A 21,438-nucleotide genomic window follows, 5' to 3' on the forward strand; every position below is an offset into this window, starting at 1 on the left:
GATGAACAGTAGGCAAAATCTGATATGTAATGGGGGAAAAAAGAAGAATGAGTTCAGATGCTGGATTCAAACCGAATTCATGCTCGAACGTGTCAAAACATGTTGCCATGCGCTTTACTAGCTACGCCACTCACGCTGCTAAAGACACTACAAAATTTTACACCTTAGATCAGCCATTTCTTTTTTAATTCACTCACAGTGCGATGTTTAGACCCCACTGCGTTAACCACATCAGCTAAACTCTCCCACTCTATTTTTTGCTTTTGTTATTAATTCCGGAGGACAAACTTGCAAATAACACCGTTTGTCTCCGGTCTACCTCCGAAAGAAGCACCTGCAATTCACATTCTGTTCAAAGTTTCTCTTTTTGCTTGCTTTTGCCATTGCTTTTTCACTTGGTTTTGCCAAAGTGGAGTGGTTAACATATTTATTAGGGGGAGGAGGCAGGGAGGGGTTTTGCGCTCGTGCACGTGCACTCAGTTTCACGTTAAGTCGGATGTGCAAAGAGAATATGCATGGGATTTCGCGTATGCAGTGTTTCATACATCTGGATTTTTTACTGCATACGCACATTTACAGCTTTGTGCGTACGCAATGTTTTAGTATGATTTCAACGCAAGTCTTTGTACATGAGGCCCCTGGAGACTGGCTGAATGGATTGAAAAATAGTAAATCTCAACCATTAAGCTCCAGGGGACTTGCAAAATGAGAACATTTGTAAAGAAAAAAATGTAAGTGTTCCTTTAAAAGTAAAAAAAATATTCTGAAAGTATAAATGAAGATTTCTTGCCATTCTTTCAATTCATACAATCTCTAAATTGTCTATTTTATTTAAGATTTAAAAGAATATTAATTATATTTAAATGCAAAAATCTTAGAACACATATCCCTGATGATTTAGTATTGACCTTCCATCAATGGGCCTGACTACAGCTGTCAAGCAATTAAAACACATTACCTTGAGCCTGCATTAAGCTTCCTAGCGGAAATGTTTTGCATATAAGTCCCTGTCGCATCAATCACATTCTGAAGCATCGATTTGTCTCGTAGGTCTTGCAAATCTATTGCCGCTGTAGGACTTTGGGCCCACTTTTTCCTAATATTGTGCGCACATCAGCACTCTATTTTTCTAAAGCTCTTTGTGGAGAGTGAACCAGCTGCACCTGCCGTGATGAGAGTCTCCATACTGCACGCACACACACACACACCATCCAAGACATGCATTAAACACACACACATCCGACTCTGTAGGGACTCTGGGCTCTGGCACTTTCCCCTCCCATTACAGCAAGTGACATTTCTGAGGGCCGTCGACCTCCGAGCCCATGCATTTTAAATGAATGCCCTGCACGCCCGCAGTGCCTCAGTGCTCCAGCAGACTAATATCAGACCCGCCTCCAGTCCTGCTCCTCCTCTTCCCTTTACATGCCTTACAGGATTCACAGCATGGAGACGCACACATCTAATGTCACTCTGAATGTCGGCGGAGCATTGTCCCATCTTTCTGAAAACAGTCGAAGACGAAATACAGGCTGTCTAAAAGTCCTTCGAGATGACTTGTGTGTGCTGAATAGATTCGAGCTGAAATTTTCCAATGGAAACGACTTACTTTATTCAAGCATGCTGTCACTAGATTTTAAGGCACAACCATATACAGTGGATGTCTTCTTTTGGGTGGGCAATAAATTGGTAGAAAAGACCTAGATATCTGAAACCAGCACTACATGACAAAATAAATGAGATTTCACATATAGTTTATAGTCAGAAAACAATGTGGTAAGATAAAAAGAAAAAAAAACTAATGGCTGTGCTTGGGAGCTGCATAAAGTGCACAACAAGCAAGAGTGGTGCAGTCCGATTCACAAGTAAATAAGACTAACAGGAGCTCGCTCTTTTAAAGCAAAGACTATAGAATGCATAAGACCTGTCACTCGTATAGTTTTGAATGGGGAAAAGTGTAACGGTCAATATGGTGAATGAAGCTCCGCCTTCTAGTAAAGGAGCCAATCAGCATTTGCTATTGACTGATGATTCTCCGGAGGTGCTCAAACCAGACATACATTTCAGCTGATTATGTGTGCGTTCAGAAAAGAAACTAAAGAGACAGTTGTTTCAGAACGCTTTCCTGCTTCAGCCTATGTAACCCAGAGAGCGATAAAACGCTGCAGTCCTCTGTAACACACCCTCGTGTTGACTGTAATAGCATTGTCTTGGTACTGAAGCTTTAAAACCGTCCATTTCCCGCTAACATTCAAACGCAGCTGAGCGTGTTCATAAACAACGGGAATGAATAAATGGGAAATGGACGGTTTTTCTTTTAATTCAGTATCGTGACAAGTCTATTATAGTGAAACAATCAGTTCATTAACTCGAGTTTGATAATTAGCATCTAAAACGTGTGTTTGGGAAAGAAAACGTTAGCTAACTAGTGCCATTTCCCTTAAATTAGCTGAAAATGAGCTCTGATATCCCTTTTTATTTTCACCATTCATTCAGAGCTTCGGGTCACTCGGACGGCGGTGAAATGATAAATTTGTGTCACGTTCTCTTCGCTGATAAAATATACAGCCAAGTACACTATGTAACTCCCAACGATACTTTCGGATTTCTTCCCACCACAGCCTCGATTTCGCTTTAAAAAATGGCGGCCGTGTGAAATCAGTCTATGGTCTACAGCCAGTCAGGACACAGAACACAATGCGCTGATCAGGATACAGAACACAAAGCACTGTAGAAAAAGGCATGTCACATTGCACACACAAAAAAACTGCGAAACTGCGAGACCACGAAAGGTGAACCACGTTATAGCAAGGGACCACTGTAAACTCAACGAAATTGTGATTGTATAGCGATGGTTTGTTCTGTAGACAATCGAAAAAAAATATTGCTTAAAATAGTTTTAAAAGAATTAAAAACTGCTTTTATTCTAGCCGAAATAAAACAATTAAGACTTTCTCCACAAGAAAAAATATTATAGGAAATACTGTGAAAAATTCCTTGCTCTGTTAAACATCATTTGGAAAATATTTGAAAAAGAAAAAACAACTCACAGATGGGCTAATGATTTTGACTTCAACTGTATATATATTCCCAATAAACACAATCAAGCGTCTTATAAGATGTTTCACATCAAGATCAGGCAAATAAATAAAAGAGTAAAAATAAAAACAATTGAGCATCAAATATTTTCCATCCATATACTTCCATAAAGTATGAATCTGAAGCAGAGAGGAAAAACTGGATTTAATGTGTGAGCATTGTGCCGGACCACAGCTTGTCTCTGTGAATATGCTAGAGCACGAGCTGACATTAAGGGGGAAGGAAAGGCAGGCTAAGTGCTTGCTCATGAGGTCGCCCTTCTTTTTATGGCAAGAATAGCCTTTGCTGTTCAGCATTACACCGACGCAGGTGCACAAACTCACACACATGCAAGTCAATGTTTGCCAATGCACAAAAACATCCAAATATACAATCAGATGTGTGAGCTTGCATACGCACAAACCAGGCTTAAAAAATTTATTCCCTCCCCAAACCTGTGTCCAAGTGGCAAACTGCTGCTTTCTGAAATCTTATAAATGCAGCTGTATAAATCTAACTGTAACCGTGCAAAGTTCACTCGTGTAGGTTTCATGATTTGAATTAATTATGACTTCAATTATTTATGAATTGATTTCGGAGTTCATTATGAATTGATTATGTCACAGCAGGACACCACAGCCACACCAACATCAAGAGCAAATTTACAGTTTTCTAGCTTGCATTCGCTCAATAAATGAATTAATAAATTAGAGGTGTAATTTAATATAATTCAGACACATTCGAATAAAGTTGATTCAACTTAATTTAGGCACCCAAAGAGCATATTCATTTTGAACCAATGAGATCAAATCACTTTCATTTGAATAACCATATAGATTTAACTCCTGAGCTAATTAATTACAGACCCCCTAGTTTTTCATGACTTTTTTAAAGATTTTTTGTGATAAAAATAATTTTGTGGTGGTAATTCCCAGAAATTTGCGGAAAATTCTGCGATTAAATATAAAAAATTATATAAATATAAAAAATTATACATGTATATCTGACACAATGACAATGACACAAATCATAAAAATAAAGCTTCTTTATTTTGATCTCTTGTCAAGACAAGATCTAAACAGATCTTAAAAGGTAGGGATTAAGCCAAAGGAAGGTTGTATAACTCTTATTTTTATCCACGATCTTACTTTCTCTCAGATTTCACTCCCTGGAGCATCTGACATCATGTACCTCACACAGGGCTTCCCCTACCGTGATACAACTAAAACACGGATTGCCGTAAAACTCGTCAATGGCAGGGAAGCGTTTTTCTCTTGTTAACAGCAGGGGAAGAGTTATATGAAAACATTTATCGAAGTGACTTGATACCAGCCATACATGTAAAGCAAAAATAATGTTCTTCAATTCGGTCACATCCTGCGGCCGTTATCCTTGAAACAATCTCCATCATTGTAAGCTGCTTGCTGTTCTGTCTGTTCCACTGCTCCATCTGTTAGATGTTTCCCACTTTCTTTTGCAGTGTGAAGCACGTCAAATGCACAAAACACCTGATTCGTGCCACAGGATGTCTAATCGCATCTTTGCATTGACTTCACATGTAAAATCACCCTCTGTTCATCCGCGTCAGCTTACGGCACAGGCTGCAAATCAATTCCGCCCCTTTTCTCTGTAATGTAATGATTGTGAGAGCGCAGGTGAGACGTCATGTTTTGAAAGACACTCAAATAGATCATGTGTGCTGTGTATGCAACGTCTATAAGTCATGTAAAACAATTCATTGCAAACTGAAATAAGTATAATCTGGTTTGGTATTTGATGTTTTATGAGATTATTAAAATTGTTTGCAATTATTTTGCATTTAAATTAAGAATTTTGCAAGAACGCAAAAATTTGCGACTTTTTTATTATTTTTTATTTAAATTTTTTAATTTAGCGTTGAATTCAGCTATCACAAAATCACGAAAAACTAGGGCGTCTGGAATTATTAATTATTACCTATTGCAGTTCATATATACAGTAACTATACACTGTAAAAAAAAACGCAGAGCTCCACACAATTCATTCATGTTGTCCCAACATAAATCGATTAAGCTAACATAACCAATTTAAGTAGGTTGAACATAAAAAAAAAATGTTTCCCCAAAAGATCTCCAGAATTGGGTTGTTTAAGCTTACTTTAAATTTGAACAACCAGCAAAAATCTTTTTTTGAGTGCACACACACACACACACACACACACACACACACACACACACACACACACACACACACACACACACACACACACATTCAGATGCGTGAGTCTGCATACACACAAACCAGGCTGAAAAATATCTCCAAAATTGATTCCCTCCACAGACCTTTTTCCAAGTGGCAAATCTCTGCTTTCTGAAGTCCAATATTATAGATTCATTAATTTTGAATGAAATGCATGAGAGCAACAAAGCTCAAGCCAACCAATCCACACACACACAAAACATCCAGCTGTATCAGGACACACTGCTTCTCTTCTCAATCCAAGAGTGAAGATCTCCTCGCGCATCAACACGTCCCACACAAACTCTCCCCGGGTCTTGATGTTTGTGTTGGCATGTCAGTTCGCGAACACGTTCATTGGGTATTTTCAGATGATCCCCTGTTGATCATGTGAAACTAATGAGCCAAAACTCAAAGCCACGTCCTGATCCCCACAGTGCCAAAGAGGGAGGAAAGTGTGTGTTTTTGTCCCCCACCACGACTGGTAAAGGCCAGCTCAGAGATATCAATGAGTTACCTCGGATGTTATGCATGCTAATCAGGATTATACACCTTCTTCCAATACCCCATGATATTCAGCGTAAATTACGAGAGCAACATCTGATAAACTGGAAACTAGGACCCTTTCCAGCAGTCTGGATGCATTCCTGTGAAGTCCAATTTCACGTGGAAATCAGTAAAATCATGTAAACATTCAACTTAAATTAATAATAATAATTTTTCTTGGGAGGAATCTCCTCATCCACCACCAGTGTGCAGCATCCACCTGGATGACACGATAGCAGTCATAGCGTGCAAGACCGCACACCACCTGATTGGTGGAGAGTGATGAAGCCAATTATGATATAGGGAGGCCATGATGGATAAAGGCCAGAGGGCAAATTTGGCCAGGAAACCGTGGTTAAACCCCTACTATTTTTCGAAGAACATCCTGGGATTTTTAACAATCTCATCTGAAAGACGGCACTCACTGGGCAGTATAAAGTACCCATCAATATACTGGGGCGTTAGGACTCACACAGACCACAGGTTGAGTGCGCCCTGGTGGTCTCACTAACACCACTTCCAGCAGCAGCCCAGCTTTCTCATGTGGTCCCCCATCTAGGTCCTGACGGGCACACAGTGTGAGCGGCAGAGAGCTAGCTGCCAGCTAATTTTGCAGCATGAGGCTTGATTGATTTATTGAAGTGTATTAGATTTATTCATGTTTTTAAGTTGTTGTGCCTCAGATACGGAGTTACGGTTCATCTATTAGGTTGAGGTGGAGGTCTAAATAATCAAATTCACGCAAAAACACATATTATTAACATAAACCCTCATTTGTTATGTAATAACTAGGGATGTAACGATTCACCTGACTCACGTTGCGATACGATTCACGATACTAATTTCGAGATTCACGATTAAGGCATGATTTTTAAACAAAATAATTTGAGACAAATTTAAGGTGAACAAGAGCCCTTTCATTTTTTCTCAAACGCTGAATTTTAAAACAAAATCCAAATAAAAAGTGAATAATACAAATTAAAGAAGATTCTTTAATAGGGCTGCAACTAACGATTATTTTAATAATCGATTAATCTGTCGATAATTTTTTCAATTAATAAAAAAAAAAGGAAAGCATTCATTTCCAACCCTTTGTTCAAAAACAGAACTAAAATCTTTAGAAAGTGCACACACGTGTTGTCCTTGAACATCCCTGAGCTGTTATAATAATTATAATTATTATTATTATCTTATTATAATTATTATATATATATATATATATCATATTATAATAATAATAATAATTATTATTATTATTATTTATTATGAAGAGAGAAGAAGAAGAAGAAGAAGAAGAAGAAGAAGAAGAAGAAGAAGAAGAAGAAGAAGAAGAAGAAGAAGAAGAAGAAGAAGAAGAAGAAGAAGAAGAAGAAGAAGAAGAAGAAGAAGAAGAAGAAGAAGAAGAAGAAGAAGAGAAGAAGAAGAAGAAGAAGAAGAAGAAGAAGAAGAAACTTAGTCGTTTTGGCCTTAGCCGTTTTCAATCCAAATATCTAAAAAAAAAAAAATAGATACTAGATTTTTGAAAGGCATAAAAAAAATTATGTCTTGTTTTCTGGAGAAAAAAAACCCACCTCAAAATTAATTGATTGTTTGCTTAAAACAAGCAAAATTATTTGCCAATGGGGTAAGAAAAATAATCCTAATGAGATATATCTCAAACAGAAGTTTTAAGCATCACTTCATTTACTCTTGCCTTTTTTCTTGTCTAGTAATTTATGATTTAAGATTTTTTAGATATTTGGACTGGAAACAAGACAAAATTATCAAGTAAGAAAAGCCGATGGAAAAATGAATGATCCAAAAAAGGCGAGTGAAAAAAAATGTCTTTAGTCTTGCAATGCAAGTAAAGTTTTTTGCAATTCAACTAGTTTTTTTAATAATCAAACGTTTCTACGTTGCGCGACAAGACGAATCGATAATGAAATGAATTGCCAACGCTTGTAGTAATCGATTTTAATTGATTCATTGTTGCAGCCCTATTATTTAATATAAACAAACTAAAACTCTACCTGTGCAGCTACAATACAAATTTAAAATGAATTCCAAATCCAAAATAACAATACAAATCAAAGAAGGATCTTTAATATAAACATCTAAAACTGTGACTGTTTTTAAAAGAAATATAAGAATATCTATGTTTTCTGGTATACGCTGAGATCTTTGCAAGTTTACAAAGTCCCCTGCTGATTATAAAACTCTTTCACGTCTCTTACGGTGGTTTATAATATACGATATAATAAGCAATTAAAAATAAAAAGCATTATTAAAAGATGCTTGAACTAAATTGAAAGACTAAATTGAAAGACTAAATTGAAAGAGTAAAAAAGTAACAATCTAATGTCTGGTTCTGTAACAGCACAGCTTTCTCTTTCAGTCTGAAAAACATCTTCACACTTTCGCCATGAAAATACTGATGCACCGTGTGATCTCCATAACGTTAGCACTCGTCAGAGAAAGCGAATACTGAGTCTTGTAAGCGTGTTTTGACCTATTAATAACTTTTTGCGTATAGACATCTGTGATAGTCTATTTTCACTGTGCCGGATCATGTTCATTGTTCTGTTAGTGTAAGTAAACGTCTATTTGCAGTATTTGCACACAGTTTGTTTTGTCTGGCACACCTCTCCGCTGTCATTTTATTCTGCAACTCCACCTCTTGCTCGCCGCTGATGTACAGGTGATATACATGTACGAGTTTGTGCCTGTAAGCACAGTGCCCCTCTGTTCAAAACATGTATAGCGATTTATTTAGCATTTCTAGTTTGAATCGTCACAGATTTGAATCTATTTTCAATCGGCTCACGGTGAATCATTACATCCCTAGTAATAACTGATCAGAGCTGATAATGAAATTGTATGTGTAACAGCAAATCGGATCCGTGTGGCTCTTAAAGCGACAGCTCGCTCTATTCCTGCTGATAAATCTGTTTATCATTGATAATCAAACAGCATAAGACAAAAATCACTCACTGCTATTGACTTAAATCAAGTTTAATTCTTACAGTGAGAATGCTTAAAGCACAGTTTGTTTCACGTGTTTTATTTGATTGTATTCAGTATTGTTTTCAATCATTTTTGTTGTTGTTTTTTTTTACTTTTTCAGTTACCCATTCTGCTGTGGAATTAAGATTTGTGAAATTTCATGAGGTCTGAAATTTATAGGTGTAAATATCAAACTTTTTACAGAAAAAAGATTGTTTGGTCATATGAACGTATATTTAAAATGCAAATATACTTGCAGATATACTGGAGATACTAAAGGCCAGTAAAAATACCATGCATAACATCATAGTTAAAACAATGCACAAAAGCCAAATGTACCACTCACTCAGTTTTAACTGCATTTATGTTTTATTTTAGCACACTCTCATTATTTAATTTTTTTTTGTTTCAGTTCTTTTAATTGGAAGTTGCCCAAAAATGGAAATGCAAATCATAATTTGAAATGCAGTGTTGGAAAAGGAGGATAAATTAAAGAGGAACAATAGCATCTCCGTAAAGCACATGCTTAACCAATTAGACTGACTTCCTACTGACTCGCTGGAGAGGTGAAGGTAAATGTGGGACTAATAATTGATTTGTTGTTTATCACGCCAGCACATGTTCCTCGCAAACCAACGCAATTAAGCAGACATAATAAAGGACGGCCCTCAGGGTCTACGGCTACTGTACATACATACAATTAATGGCCTTCATTTGCACACTATGACAACATTGAATCGTCACTAACAACACGCCATACACCTGAGGGCAAATGTGCAAGTAAACAGGGGTTTTAGGCTTGAACAATATATTGTTTCAGCATTGATATCGCAATGTGCGCATTTGCAATTGTCGCATTGCAGGATATGCACTGTTGAGTCTGAACGATAGTTGACCAGGAGCTATAGAACACGTTATTTGTAAAGTCACTGCTAAGTTTAACTATAGTACAGTGAAAGGTTAGTAAAATAATATAAAAGTATAAAGCATGTGTTTTAAGGCCCGTGGCTGTGCATTTAAAGAGGGTTTAAAATTTGACCACATTTGGGCACAAGAAATTATGATGTTTAAAGGTGTAAAAAAGATTCATTGTATTTAATTATTTATATGATTTATGAAAAAAAATTTGAAACTTTGAATTTTTGTCTTGTTTTTATTTCAAATAGCTACATTTTAAAGGAAAACTAAGATATTTTTACATACCCCATTGGCAGATCATTTTGCTTGTTTTAAGGAAAAAAACTCTTTTTTGGTCACATCACAGGATTATATGATTTATTCCAGAGTAAAAGACAATATTAATAAATATTATTATTATTTTTAAATTATTTATACAATGATGACAGTGTTATTTTACATTTGACTGTTCAATTTCTGTACTTGAATACTGTTCGACTCATCAGAAAACCATAAAGCAGTGTTTATTGATTTAAAAATATTCAAATCATCAGGTGAAATTATATTTATAACGGCAAAACAAAATATCGCAATGTCAGAATTTTCCAATATCTTGCAGCCCTAGTACGCACTTTATATTTAAGTGCATATTTTTCACTAAATGAAAACAAACATCCTGGACACAAGCCTGAGCAGGTTTTGGGACTATATCTAAGTCTTACATCTGAAATCCAGATCACAGATATCAGCCCCAGCAGAGCGTCTCATTGTCAAAATCTTTGCTCATATCAAACTACAGCTGAGAAAGAGCAGCGCAGGGTCTCCAGAAAGCCCTGCTCCCCTCTCAATCTCTCTGGTATGAGAGGCATGTAGCAATTACAGAGGCTGAAATCTGACTAATGCACTGGTACATCTGCGTCTGTGAATGTGAGTGGTTGCTGAATTCTTGGTCAATGTTTAAACCAGCTAAGCTAATCGTTTTCAGCGCAAAACAAACAGACCTGAAGGTTTAGGATCATAAAATGTGAGGTGAACGACTGCTACAGGGCTGCAAACTGCGTGGACTACAACAACAAAACATATTGTGATATAAAATGCTTCTGGAAAACCAAAGCTTCAGTCAACATGTAATTCTACCACCTCAGTTAAAGTAAACAGTATCAGAAGGTCACAGAATCTTCAACTTAGATAATAATAAGCTAATTAGACAAAGATATTTCTTTAATTTCAGAAATAAAAATATCAATGGGGTAAATTTTATTCACAGGTGAAAAATGTAACTTTAATACTTACATTAGAAACAATGCCTTTGCATTTAACTGAAACAAACAAATAAGCTACAGTACTGAACCTACTAAACCTTTCCTAATAATTAACATCACTGTAATCACTGTATTTTTATGAGCTATAATAAACTGACCAACTTTTCTTGCACGTAAATCAAAAGCTGTCCAAACTAGCCACAAATAACATACATAAAAATCAATTAAATAATTCAATGATTCCAATGTGAAAATATAAACACAAACATTGACACATGAGCCCAATCAAGTGTTAGACTGGTTTTATCAGTTTAACAAGCAAGAAGTTGCTGAGTTGCTTCTCAGACAAAATATTAGCGTTTTCTACACTTCACCAACGCAAATAATTCCAAGTAGAAGCAGAATGTTTCCGCTGCGGTGCTTCATTCCTGAATGAATCCAGTTTTATTTTAAATTGAGTCGACAATTTAATGAATCATAGGTAAATAGAGCTGTGGTGAAAATTTAAGAAATCAAATCTACATCAATTCTGAAATTTTCAAAGTGTATCGCTATTCTCTCTTGAATTGATTCTATGCTTAGTTTTTAACAGCAGATGGTGCTCTAGGGCAGTTTTAACAGCAAACGGCACTCTAGGCTAGCTTTTAAAAGCAGATGGCGCTTTAGGCTAGTTTTGGCAAGTGACGGCACTCTATAGGCTTGTTTTTAACAGCTCTAAACTAGTTTTTAAACAGCAGACAATGCTCTAGGCTAGTTTTTAAACACGAGATAGCACCCTAGGCTAGTTTTTAACAGCAGAAGGTGCTCTAGGCTAGTTTTTAACAGCAGATGGTGCTCTATGATAGTTTTTGACAGCAGAAGGTGCTATAGGCTAGTTTTTAAACAGCAGACTGCAGTCTAGGCTAGTTTTTGACAGAAGACAGCACTTTAGGCTAGTTTTTGACAGAAGACAATGCTTCTAGACTAGTTTTTAACAGCAGACGACGCTCTAGGCTAGCTTTTAACAGCAGACGGCACTCAAGGCTAGTGTTTGACAGCAGACGGCGCTCTAGGCTAATTTTTGACAGCAGACGGCGCTCTAGGCTAATTTTTGACAGCTCTAGGCTAGTTTTTAAACAGCAGACAATGTACTAGGCTAGTTCTTAACAGCAGACAGCACTCTACACTTTCAGAAATAAAGGTACAGGAGCTGTCACTGGGGCAGTACCTTTTCAAAAGATGCATATTTGTATTCAAAGAGTCCACAGTGGTCCCTCAAAGGTGCATATTAGTGCCAAAAAGTACCTTTGAGGTACCAATATGGACCCTTCAGGAACAAATATGTATCTTTAGAAAAGCTACTGCCCCAGTGACAGCTCCTGTATCTTTATTTTTGAGAGTGTAGGCTAGTTTTTAAACAGTAAACAATGCTGTAGGCTAGTTTTTAACAGCATATGTCAGTGTAGGCTTGTTTTAACAGCAGAGAGTGCTCTATTCTAGTTTTGAACTGTACAGTCATGCAAGTTGACTTATGTCACAAGATTATTATAAACAGTTTACTATAAACAGTCTTGAAATTTACTTAAAACTTTCGCAACTTAATTACTAATTTTTTTTAGGTTCACATTTGCAAAGAATTGGACGCGATGCAGCATACAGCAGCCATGTGCTCTTAAAAACTAAGCTCAGAATCAACTGAAAAGAGAATTGCAATGCATTTCTTGCAAAAATTCAGAACTGATGCAGAATGAATTAGTCTTAAGGGTTTTCACCACAGCTTTACAGGCACAGAATGTCTGAATGGTCAGATGTTTTGAATAAGTAATTTGAAAGTAACATTAGAGTGATCCAATCAGTCCTTCATTAAGAAAGAGACTTCATATGTATCCATTCAGTGTACAGTACAAAAAAAAAAAAACACTCATTATCTAAATAATGCCCCAAAATATGAATATTACTCGTCAATATCGCACTCGCCTAAAGACCACCTGTTCTTATAATTCTCGTAATCTCAGGTAATGAAACAGCACTGGATACCAATAAATAAATAAAATGACTTTTAAGCCCTCAGGAGGCGAAGGGCTGTGGTTTTATCCCAAAGCAGAAAAAAAAGGTCTGAGGTCTGCTATTGTTCCTGCAGTTACTGCTGGCACAGCAAAACAGCCCACAAATAGAATCGCTATAAAATCAAAATGAAAGTCGCACTTGACTGCTTTCCTTTAGGCAAGAAGATGTCATTCATCAATCCGGGTGGCTGGCGGATAAAACAGGTACATCCTTTAGTGTGACAGCGATATTCAATATTGTCAAACCGTATCAAACCCCAGACCCCATTTGATGTCATCTCTTGCTTTGGTCTGGCTTTTATATCAAAAGCTTTTTCACTGACACCGATAATCTGGGTTTGCCTTGATCACAACACCAATCCTCCATTGTGCATCTGGACAAAGCAGACGGCACCTCAAAATGGGTCTCTTTTAAACTCGTTTAAATATTTGATACGCATGTAAAGAGTAAACAATCACCTATTGCCAGCTTGAACAGGGAAAAAAAATGTGGAATAAATTTTACAAAGGACTTTATTGACTAAGAGCAAAGTTCTTGGTTTTCCCCGTCATTTAGTAAGGAAGCAGGAGGTCATTTAGCAAATGCTTTTATCCAAAGTGACTTACAGTACATTTACTACAGGTAAAATCCCTCTTGTATAAGCAGAGGTTGAGTGCCCAGCTCAAGGACACTCGCTGAAAGCTCCTGGATTGCTCAAACATACAACTTTCTGCAGGCCAGTTCTGATCTTTAGCCACTTCATCATATCAGCTGATTATATTTCCGACTGTTTTTGTCTTATGTACCTCACAGCTTTGTCAAACAGGCTCAAACTATTCTTCTATGACATGTAAACAAGAAATGCTATCATCCTATAGCTCATATAAAACACACTAGTGAACTCTTCTTTTCATCTATCATCCTTTTTTGACTACTTTTTTGATTTACAAGATCTGCAATAAGGTTCTTGGTGTTCATTAATCTATGTTAATATTAATGTTAGCGCGGTTCTGATAATACATTGCCTTTGTTCGAGTTAAAAATTAACATTAAGATTAAATGCTTTGGTTAATGTGAGAAATATACTTCCAATTTATTCTTAAGTCTATTTTACAGAAAAACAATGCTTATTTTTGTATAATTTAACACAACAGATACAGTTTTGAATAATTTGCTTTATTCACCTAACAAACCAACCAATCATTTTCCTATTCTGAGAATTACAGTTATTAATAGCATGGTCCTTATAAACAATCTGTTTATAAAATACATCATTTATAAATCAAATAATATAGCCTTTACTGAGAAATAAGCTCAAAACCAACTCAAAAACACGAGTGAGAAAAAATTTGATCATCTTCGACCATTTTTTGGATCAGCTTAAACAAGGAGGACAAATGTCATTTGTTTTCCATTTATACAAAAATATTACTGCAAAAACCATTGGTTTTAACAATCATAAGTTAGAAGCTGTAATTTAAAAAATAATAAAAATAATAATCAAGAAAGAACCAGCTGAAAAGAAGGAAAATGAAAAATGATCTTTGCTACTGTTGCTGATAATGCTAAATATAGAAACCTAACATCTTGTACATCATATTTATTTTCAATGAATAATTCAATAATTCACACTTCATGTGAATTCAATTAAACACTTCCATGGTTTCCGCTACATTCATTCCTCCATGGCAGGGGCGCCACACCAAAATTCATCCCACCACGGCTACATTACAGCTTCTCATTCAAAACTTTATTTTTTTTAATATCGGGTTATAGTCGCACCAAAACATATTCAAAGGTAAGTGAATTATAAAAGCACAAACGTTTCTGTAACCGTAGTAGTGCTGTGCGTCATTTGTTTAACCCTTTAAGCTGACATGCTGACTGACTGACAGGTGCGTGATGCGTGAGGCTAGCAAACATGACGCAGCTTTCAGTTAAGATGAACACGGTTTCCATAATTATACATTATTTATAGATAAAGGTCTATGGTTTGGCATACAATGACTTTATCTTGCTGGAGTTTATAGCCATTTCACTTTACTTCAGGACACATTAATGCCGCTCTGTAGGTCTATTGGAGACATTCATAAATATTCCTAGCAAATCTAATAAATGTTGGAGACATACTCGTTACATAAACGCGCCGAATTACACTTCAGCAGCGTTTATTTCAGAGCGCACAAGAAAATCTGCACTTGAGCAGCGTATATTTGAGGGCATGCAAGAAGTTCTGTGCATGAACAGTGGAAATCGGCACGCAAGCAAATTTTCTTACCTGGCTCCAGTTTAATGACCTTGATAGCAGCCAGCTCTCCTGTAGTGACATTACGGGCCTGAAAAAGAACAACAACACAGGTCTCAATGTTACTATGACTGAAAGACTTCAAATGTACATCATGAAATTAGCCTAAATAAGTCAATAAATAAAGACGTAATGCTTCCATGCAGGTTTGCTGATTAGGTATTGGCTAAAAATTAGCTTCAATCCTTAAATTAACATTGATTTACAATCGTTTTATCGTCAGCAACACCGACAACTAAACGGAGTACACATTTAATCAAATGCAAGCTAACTACATTAGCACTGTGTCAATATGGACACCACATACTTATGCATTTTCCTGCCGTTCTGTAAAGAGCGTGTTTGCTGAGTAGAATGTTAATTTATCCGCAAGCCCTAGATATTTCATGATTCCAGAGAAAATTGCATCACCTTTAAGACCCAAATACAAACAACGACTGCTTTACTGAACAAGCAGAGTGGGAAGAATATGCTATCTTCAATATCCACATCTAATGGAAAGACTTTTTGGCTTCAAAAAAGAGAAGTCTTTCAGTCCGTCATGATATTATTCAATCACAACGTAGCAGCAGGAAAACCATTAGACTAAATTAGCCCAAATTCGATTAGGATGTCTTCTGTGAAGTATTTCTTTTTCTCTCTCTTAGCAACAGCGTGATTTCTGACAACAACAACTATACATTGAAGAACAGCACTTTAATAGACAAATCTGAGTGAAAAAAGCTGATGAAATGTCAAACAAAAGGATCTGAATTCTCATTGACAGTTTGTTGTGGCTGGAGGGAGTCGAAGCTTTTAAATCTCTGACAATAAACATCCAAAAGAGAATTATTATGAATGTGTTTTTTACAGTTTCTTGCGATTCGGCTTATTTGAACAGCTTTCAGTGCTAAACACTTTTGGAAACCTCTTTAAAGTACGGGTTTTTTAATATATATTTGAGATTCTAGTACTAATTATAGTTACAGTTTTCAATAATATTTTGTAAATTAATAAACTAGTTTAGTTAATTAGTTTAATTTAGTCATATTAAAATGACAATTTTCATAACATTTTTAGACATTTGGTTGTTGTTGTTTTTTTGTCAGTTCTGCAAATTCTTTTATCAATAAATATGAAAACAATTGTATTATATTTCTGTGTTAGTTAAAAGTTACACTACCGGTCAAAAGTTTGCAGTGTGCTTTTATTTTCAAGAGAATTATTCTGTTCATCAAGGCGGCATTTATTGAATGAAAAAGAATGTAAATTGTTAAATATTTATTACAATTTTAAAAAACTGCTTTCTTATTGTATGTAGTTTTAAATTAATTATTACCCAGTCATTATTGCTTTTATTACTATGATCATTGATAATAATAATAATAATAATAATAATAATAATAATAATAATAATAATAATAATAATAATAATAATAATAATAATATTAGATTGAGTGATTTATGAAGGATCGTGTGACTCTGAAGTCTCTGAGTAATGAAGTTGAAAATTAATCTGTTAAAATCACTGGAATAAATGATTAAATTAATTTATAAACTACTTTTGAACAGTTATTTTATAGTACAATAACATTTCACAATTTTACAATGTGGACTGTATTTTTGATTAAATAAATGCAGCCTTGGTAAGCAGGAGAAGCTTATTTTAAAACATTTTAAAATTCTACTGACCTCAAACATTTGACAGGTACTGTATAACACAGAAACATGATTAAATAGTTTTCATATTCATTTGAACTTTAAACCAGTGGTACAAAATTTCAGTCAAAGTTGTTACTATTTTCTAATTTTAGAAAAACTGTAGGTTGCTCAAGAAATAAAGTTATTACTGTTTTTTTTATGTGTATGAATCTTTTTATTATGGGTTTCGATAAAGAAATCCAAGTTATTGTAACATACCATGGTTTTAGTTACATTACAAAGAGTAAAAAAAAGGGTAAAGAAAAGTTAAGATGGAGCAAATAAGGATAAAGTTAAGATGGAGCAAATAAAAATGGAGCAAATAAGTATATTATTGTTAAAAATTAGATTTTTTTCAAATTTGTTGTGCAAAATACTTATGACTATATTATGATTATACTATATATTGAACATAAATATGAATTTTTCACATAAATGTTTTATTAGTTAAGGAAACTAAAATAACTAATAGAAAAATTGATAAGTTCATGAAGAAAACAAAGTCAATGTCCAATTTGTGCCAATGTTTTTTGTTTCAGATATTCTCAAAATATGTTCTTATGTTCTAAAACACACACACACAAAATATATATATTTTAAGGTAAGTGTTGCAAACAATTTATTTAGGATGAATTTAAACAAACAAATTAAGTTGAACAATAAAAAATATATATTTGTTTGTTTAAATTCAGCCCAGATAAATTGTTTGCAACAGTTTTGCAGAAATCCTTTATATTATATTTCAAATGTAACATATAATGTAAAATAATGAAAAACTGGGACAGTTGCGATGGTCAAGATGTCCATATTATCAATGTTCATATTGACAGTTTAAAAAAAAAGTGTAAATTTTAGTAAGTCCAACTTAAAATAAATTTGTTGCTTGTTAAAACAAGTTATTTTACATAAGCTGAAACACAACTCTTGGGTCAACTTAATTTTTTATGTTTAATCCACTTAAATTTGTAAAATATGTATTATTATTATAAAATAAGTTAACTTAATCGAATTGAGTTGGGACAATATGAATGAATTGTGTGGAACCCTGCATTTTTTACTGTGTAGGTTAATTGAAATATTTTAAATTAATGTAATAGTTTTTACAATTTTAAGTAGATTGAATATAACAATTAAGTTATCCCAAAAAATCTTAAGAATAGTGTTGTTTCAACTCACTATAAAACGGTAGTTTGAACAAGCAGCAAAAGTTATTTTTGACTGTGGTTGAGCTGTTTGAACAATAGAGCACAACTTAATGTAATGCATATTTAGAAACACGTTTCGATCAGCCTAATTATGCAAGGCTACCTAGGATGGATTAGTCACTAATTGTTCTCGAAGTTGTTTTGCACATTGATCAACATAATTTATCATATAGCTCGATTCTTTTTTAATTAAATGCATCTATTTTATCTGAACTAGACAGCATGAAGTCAACAAATGATTAATAATCAGTATCTTTCAAAGAGATTTCGCTTATCGAAAACAACTCGGGGAAAAAAAACATCAGCGGCTGAGTGATATGATCTGAAAAGGATGCTGCAAAACATAGAGACGTCCTGGGTAACTAATGCGAAGATGTCAAGAGCGATGCAGCTTTGCGGGGATCGTGCGAGAATTCACTCTGAGGTGCATGTCAGAAATGTTAAAACACAACTGAAAGCTCCCCTCCAGAAGGCTGATGATTTCTGCGCCGTATATTCAAATTCCTGTTGCGAAACGCTTTGAAGGAAGCCCACATGCTGAATCCTTTCAGCTCAAAGATGTGAGGAGCTGAAATCGAACCCAGACTGTAAACACACCGAGTGTATGGCGTGTCACATTGATATTTACGAGATGCATGAAATTTTGGGTCATCAGTGCAAAATAATACAGAAAAACTATTAAAGAATTTGTTATCCAGACACAAACGACTTTAGCTTTCAGACAAAACAAAACAACACTCTTCATATTCAGTTACACTAAATGGGAGACATTTATGGAAACATTATAGTGCTGATTTCAGTCAAAATCGAAAGGACTCCCGTTAAATAGAGTACAAACATAAAAAGGTGTGGAAATAATGATAAAATAATTTTCATTTTAGGTTTTAATATTGTAAAGGTCTTTAAATATTGCTGTGTGAGACAACGTCTAATTACAAACTGGCTGTTTTACACTGACCAAATCAAGCATTAAATAAAATCAAGTTAAAAAGCTGAAAGTAAGCCAAATGTTTGGTTTAAGTATTCCTGCACATATCACTGCATAAGCAAAATATAATAAGAATTATTATTAAATTTAAATGTATTAAATAAAAAATAAACCAAATTTTCAATTGAAATGTTTCCTTATGGTAGCATATAATTCCATATAGATCTCAAGCTGGTTCTAATTAGTAAATTATTAAGGGAAAATATGTAAGGAAAGCAAATTACATATTTACTATTTTTACATATTAAAAAATATAATTTATTTAGATATTCTTTTAAGACAACATTTACTATTTTACTATACAATTACTATACATTTACAAGACAATTATATATATATATATATATATATATATATATATATATATATATATATATATATATATATATATATATATATATATATATATATATATATATATATACACACGCACGCACGCACATATACATATACATATATATATATATATATATATACATATATACATATATATATATATATACATATATACATATATATATATATATATATATATATATATATATATATATATATATATATATAAATATAAATATATATATATATATATATATATATATATATATATATAAATATAAGAAAAGCTGGTAATTAAAATGGCTTTAATTAATCCAAATAATAATCAATCTGGTTCAAAAGGAAAAGCATAATTGCTTTCTGGGATTTTCTGCTTCTGTCTTCATGTTGAAAGGATGCAGATTAGTGCTGATCAATAACTTCATCAAGTATCCAGGCCCAGTGGTCAATACCTCGCCTTGCGATCAAGCAAATCATATTGTCTGGTGTGGTTTAAAATGATGTGTTAATGATCCTTTATAATGAGCCCACCACTGGTCCAAGAAAGGTGAAAGCTAAGGATCGTGGGAAACAATCAACAAATGAATGACCGGATCTCATGACTGTGAAAGTGTCAGATATATAAAAACATATAATAATAATAATACATTTTAACTCATCCTGACCGCTTTAGACTTTAAGACCTTTAATGCTTTCAGAAAGGTTTAGGATTGCAATAATGGGTTGAGATACAATGCTCCGGTTCAAAGAAATATTCTCGGTTCAATCCAATCAATCCTTATGGCACAATACTGATTAAACAAAAAAATAATAATATTTTGACTCAAACCTGCTTCAGCAAAAATATAGACTACAGAGTTGCACTTATAATATTAGTAAATGAAGCTGATTTGTAAACATGAAAATACTCAGTTTCAAGAGTACAGACAATATAGACAGTATAGACCTTTACATCTTTGTTAATAAGACTGCATGGTTTGGGAAAACTATCTTAATCCATTTCTTTATTGATTAATTGCGATGTTTCTGTTAAAAAAATTGGGATTTAAATAGCTCAGCATAATTGAGTACATGTGTATTTAATATTTTTCTATAACATATAAATTTGGGTGTACCAGTTTTTGGACCATTATCGTAAGTATTTTGTTAGATTAGCTCCAGAATTGGCTTCAGTACTGACTAATCCAAAGCATATGCACAAATATAATATTGCATAGCTTCCTATTAAAAATATGAATTTAAAAGAGAGATTTATGAGGGATGTACTTATATATGCTGAGCACTGTATATTTTGAGTTTGTTATGGTTGTTATTATTCATATAATTGTTAAAATAAAAGTTTTTATTATTATTATATTTTTTAAAAATCACGTGAACCAAGTCATTCTATAAGAGACTGAAAACACTGAACCATCTGCGTGACATACTGACCACTGTGTAAAAAGTAGGGATGTAACGTTTTATTCAATTCACAATTCCCTTTGACTCACAATTTTGGTTTTCACAGTTCAGCTTTCTCATTATTTTTTCAATAAAAGGAGATTAAAGACACTGTATATGAAAAATTAAATAAAAAAGGAAAAAAAGTAAATGAAATGAGTCCTTTTATTAGGCTATAGATGCATGTTTATTACTGAAATTTAAATTAAACAAAATTAAACAGAAAATAAACTACTGTCCTGTTTTTTTTTTTTTTTTTATAAATTACACAGAATATAACTGTAATATGAATTGTATTTTAATGTAGGACTGTTATGCAGTATGTTACTGTATTTTTTAGTTGTAAAAAGTTTTGTATAATTTACAGTTCAGATATACAATACTGTAAATATAGAGCCAGATAAGTGGTGTTGTAAATGTAAATACAGTAATTTTGCTGTAACTGATTTACAGTAAGTAACTGTTGCCGACTTGTTA

At 34.0% G+C, this 21,438-nt stretch overlaps 1 protein-coding gene across 7 annotated transcripts in view; it reads right to left on the reverse strand.

Moving 5' to 3' along the window:
* map4k3a (mitogen-activated protein kinase kinase kinase kinase 3a) overlaps positions 1-21,438 on the reverse strand; it is a 145,410-nt gene that overhangs the window by 108,381 nt on the left and 15,591 nt on the right. For all 7 annotated transcript variants that reach the window (XM_056467838.1, XM_056467837.1, XM_056467834.1 and 4 more), the window contains exon 2: positions 15,286-15,343. In XM_056467838.1, the coding sequence (XP_056323813.1) occupies positions 15,286-15,343 (58 nt within the window). The remainder of the gene's footprint in view (positions 1-15,285; positions 15,344-21,438) is intronic.

The sequence above is a fragment of the Danio aesculapii genome, chromosome 11 (assembly GCF_903798145.1).
Source record: "Danio aesculapii chromosome 11, fDanAes4.1, whole genome shotgun sequence".
Classification (NCBI taxonomy): Eukaryota; Metazoa; Chordata; class Actinopteri; order Cypriniformes; family Danionidae; genus Danio; species Danio aesculapii.